At 62.4% G+C, this 3728-nt stretch overlaps 1 protein-coding gene across 1 annotated transcript in view; it reads right to left on the reverse strand.

The window, feature by feature from the left end:
- Nucleotides 1-3561: 3561 nt before the first annotated feature.
- Nucleotides 3562-3728, reverse strand: part of FUT7 (fucosyltransferase 7 (alpha (1,3) fucosyltransferase)) — a gene marked incomplete at its 5' end in the record, with an annotated part of 979 nt that continues 812 nt past the window's right edge. Inside the window, 1 exon segment of the mRNA XM_010083119.1 lies at nt 3562-3728. This exon segment is cut by the window's right edge and continues 600 nt beyond it. Coding sequence (XP_010081421.1) covers nt 3562-3728 — 167 coding nt within the window.

Here is a 3728-nt window from a genome sequence, read left to right on the forward strand (position 1 = left end):
GTGGTGGGGGTCCTGCCCAGCCCTTGGGCCCAGCTCTCCAGCTGTTGCCCCTCTGCCCCAGCCCAGCTGCCCAGGGACCATCTTTCCCAGGGGGTCCCATGCTGCTGGCACCCCCTGTGCCTTTGAGCCTGCTGTAGTTGATTTTTTTTTTATATATTTTTTTTTCTTAATCAAATTCCCTCTGGCAATTAAATAAATCTCAGTTCTTTGGGGCATGAGAGTGAGTTAACCCTTTCCTTGTTTCCCTTGCATTCCTGGCTCCTGCACAGTGCCGGGCAGCCTAGCCTCATGGGTTTGGCCACAGGTGGGGGTGCAGTGGGGCGCAGTGGGGCTGGACTGGTGCCACCCTCATAGGGCTGACCTGTCCCCATGGTGCCAGCAGCCCCTGGCTCTCGCTGACTGCACCGAGCCCTCTGCCAGGAACGGTGCCAGCTTGGCCCTGGGGGGACACCAGCGTATTGGGGCTGTGCCCCCCACCAAAGCAGGGTGGTCAGGACTGGGGGCGGGGGTTACCTTCCACCTGATCAGAGCTGGTTTTTCCACTTTTGGGAAAGGTGGAAGTGCAGCAGAATCTCGCAGGCTGCTCCTGTGGATGCCATGGCCAGGGAGGGACCAGGGAGCTGAGTCCCCAGCCCTGGGGGGGCAGGGGAGAGGTGCAGGATGCCTGGGCTGTCCTCGCCAGGGGGCTGCCAGTGTGGCACTGGTGGGCGAGGGATGCTTCCGTGTGCGTGGTCCAGCCGGAGCAGCCTTGCGGTGGCTGTGTGGGGGGTGCCAGCCCAGGCAGGTCTGGCCAGGCACCAGGGGTGAGCTGGTAGGGACTGGGGGTACCAGCCCAGACAGAAGCAAGCATCAGGGGGTGGCACCTCACTTTTCACTGCCATGGCCTCTGCAGCCTGGTTTGCCACCAGCCTGCACCCCCGAGGGATTTTTCCCCTGAGCCGAAACTATGAAGTGACCCAGCCTGCAGGGAAACTTCTGAAAAGCCCCTTTTCCAGCTTGGCTGCCAGGAAATGGTGGGTTTGCTCCTGGTGCGGGTCAGGAGCGGGGTGGCTGCAGACAGCTGCTGTGGGGCACCGTGGGACCCCGCAAAGGGCTGGGGTGCGTACCTGGCTGGGTGCCAGCACCATGGGGCAGGACCCCCTTGGCGCACCCTTGTTCCCGCTTCCTCCCCAGTGCCTGGTGCCCAGGGCCGTGTCCCTGCCTGCCCACGGGGTGGGGGCATGGCACTCGCTGGAAACTGCCCCCCACTGCTGCCCTTTGCTGCCTGGCCCTTTGGGGGTGCTGAAGGGTGGCGGGGTCAGTAGCAGAAAGCCTGAGAAAAATGTTACATCCCTGAAGTTTGCTTCTCTGCACATTTCCACCATCTGATTTTCCACTCCAGCAAAAGGCCAGCTGGGCAGGTGCCCCAGCTCCCCGTGGGACCCCCAAATCCCACTGCCCTGCCCGCGGGCACTCGCAGCCCCTCCTGCTCCACTTTCAGTTGATCCAGAAGACAAAACGAGACGGAAAGTGGAAGCCACAGAAATCAGAAGAGCATGGTGTGGTGTGCCCGTCAAACTGCAGCCCCACCAGGGCTGGGCTGGCTGAGGTCTGCCGGGGTTGGGACACAGTGAAGTGCCAGCCTGGTGCATGAATATCCCCTCTGCTGAGGTCTGTTACTGCGTGCCTGCGTCCCGCTTCACCCTGGGCATGGGGAGCGGGTCCTGGGGGGCACCCAGCAGCTCACAGGATGGCAGGGGTGGGGGTGGGCAACTTCGGGGCTGCAGTGAGGGAAACCAGGGGAAACCTGTGAAAAAAGCTGAAAGAGGGGAGATTGAGATGAGGTGTGAAGAAAAAATGTTTTCCTGTGCAGGGGGGTGAGGCAGTTGCCCAGGTTGCCCAGAGAAGCTGTGGATGCCCCATCCCTGGAGGGGTTCAAGGCCAGGCTGGATGAGGCTTTGGGCAACCTGGGCTAGTGGGAGGTGTCCCTGCCCATGGCAGGGGGTGGGACTTGATGGGCTTTAAGGTCCCAGCCCAAACCAGCCTGTGATTCTATGAAAATGAGTCGTTTGTATCAGGGGTTGATGGCACTGAGCCAAGGAGCACGGAGGAAGGCACGGATGGAGCAGTCATGTCCCACTCCCTGGTCCTGTCGCCCAACCCTGACATCTGCCTCTGATCTCAGATGGGTGCTTCCCCTCGGGGTGCCTGGGTATTGCCCCTGCCCACAGTGCAGGGTGCATGCGCTGCAAGGGTGCCCTCGGTGCAGGGAGTGTGGGATACAGGGTGCCCAGGGTGCAGGGTGCTCATGGTAAAGAGGTGTTTCCATGCAGGGTGCCATCAGTGCATGGTGTGTGCGTGGTGCAGGGTGTGTGCATGGTGCAGGGTGTGTGCTTGGTGCAGGGTGCCCATGGTGCAGGGTGTGTGCGTGGTGCAGGGTGTGTGCGTGGTGCAGGGTGCCCGTAGTGCAGGATGCCCGTGTTGCAGGGAGCGTGTGTGGTGCACGATGCCCATGGTGCAGGGTGTGTGCATGGTGCCCATGGTGCAGGGAGTGTGCATGGTGCAGGGTGTGTACTTGGTGCAGGGTGCCCATGGTGCAGGGTGTGTGCACGGCACAGGGTGCCCACGGTGCAGGGTGTGTGCATGGTGCAGGATGTGCGCATGGTGCAGGGTGCCCACGGTGCAGCATGTGCGTGTTTCGGGTCCAGCACTGCAGGGTGCTGGTAGCATGGGTGCCTGGGGTGCGCGCATGGTGCACGGGGGCTTGGCAGTGCCGAGGGCAGACTGAGCAGGATGCCAGCGCCATAGGGTGCCTCCAAGGGCCGGCTTTTCTGTGGGCTGGCTGCGAGGCTCCTCTCTGGCTTCCTGCTGCAGCAGGGCAGGCGTGCCGGCGGGGGAGCAAGAAACCACAGCATCCCTCTCTGACTCCAGGCTGAGATTGCCCTCGAGAGCATCCGCTGTCCTGCTGGTCTGTACCAGCATAGTGACAACCACAGCACGAGAGGGGGAGTGGAGGGGGGAAATGGGTGCTGCCAGGAAGTGTCGGAGCATAGGCTGTGCTCTTCGTCCCTGACACGGGGTGCTGGGTCCCCCTGGGCTGCCCTGAGCTCGGCTGTTGCACCCCTGCCAGAAACGTAACCATGGGGCCTCTGCCACTGGGGCTTCACATGCAGCAGACAATGCTGGGGGGACATGGAGTGATTGCATGGGAAGGTTGGGGAGCCCGGAGGCCCCCTGAGTGTCAAACCCTGGCCAGCCCCTGCGCCACAGGCAGAGCCTCTGCACCACTGGGTCATTTATTTCCAAAGCACCCTCTCGTTCTGCCAGCACCCTGGTGAGGTAGGTCAGTGTTGGGTCTGGGGTGGGGGGGGCGGGGTTAGTCTCGTTTTGCAAGAAATTAAGTCACACGGAGTTGCTCAAGGTCCCAGTGTGGCAACAGCTGGGCTGGGAGGAGAGGTCGGGGCTCCTGCGTCCCTCCCTGCCCCACGTCCTGGTTTGTAAGAGGGTGTCCCACACTGTCCCCACGCCGGTATCCTCTGCCCGGATGCATCCGCGATGGTCCCCGTGCACACCAGCCCCGTGCTAGTGGTTGAACCAGCTCTCCAGGTCAGGATAGATGCGGCCACGGGGCAGGCGGGGGTAGGCGGTGCAGATGGTGCAGATCCGCTCCCTCCAGTCGGTGTAGAGCTTCACGCTGAACCTCTTCTGCCAGGCAAAGAACTGCCGGTAGCGGCTGGCGTTTCTGGTTT

The sequence above is a fragment of the Pterocles gutturalis genome, unplaced genomic scaffold (assembly GCF_000699245.1).
Source record: "Pterocles gutturalis isolate BGI_N339 unplaced genomic scaffold, ASM69924v1 scaffold20215, whole genome shotgun sequence".
Lineage (NCBI taxonomy): Eukaryota > Metazoa > Chordata > Aves > Pterocliformes > Pteroclidae > Pterocles > Pterocles gutturalis.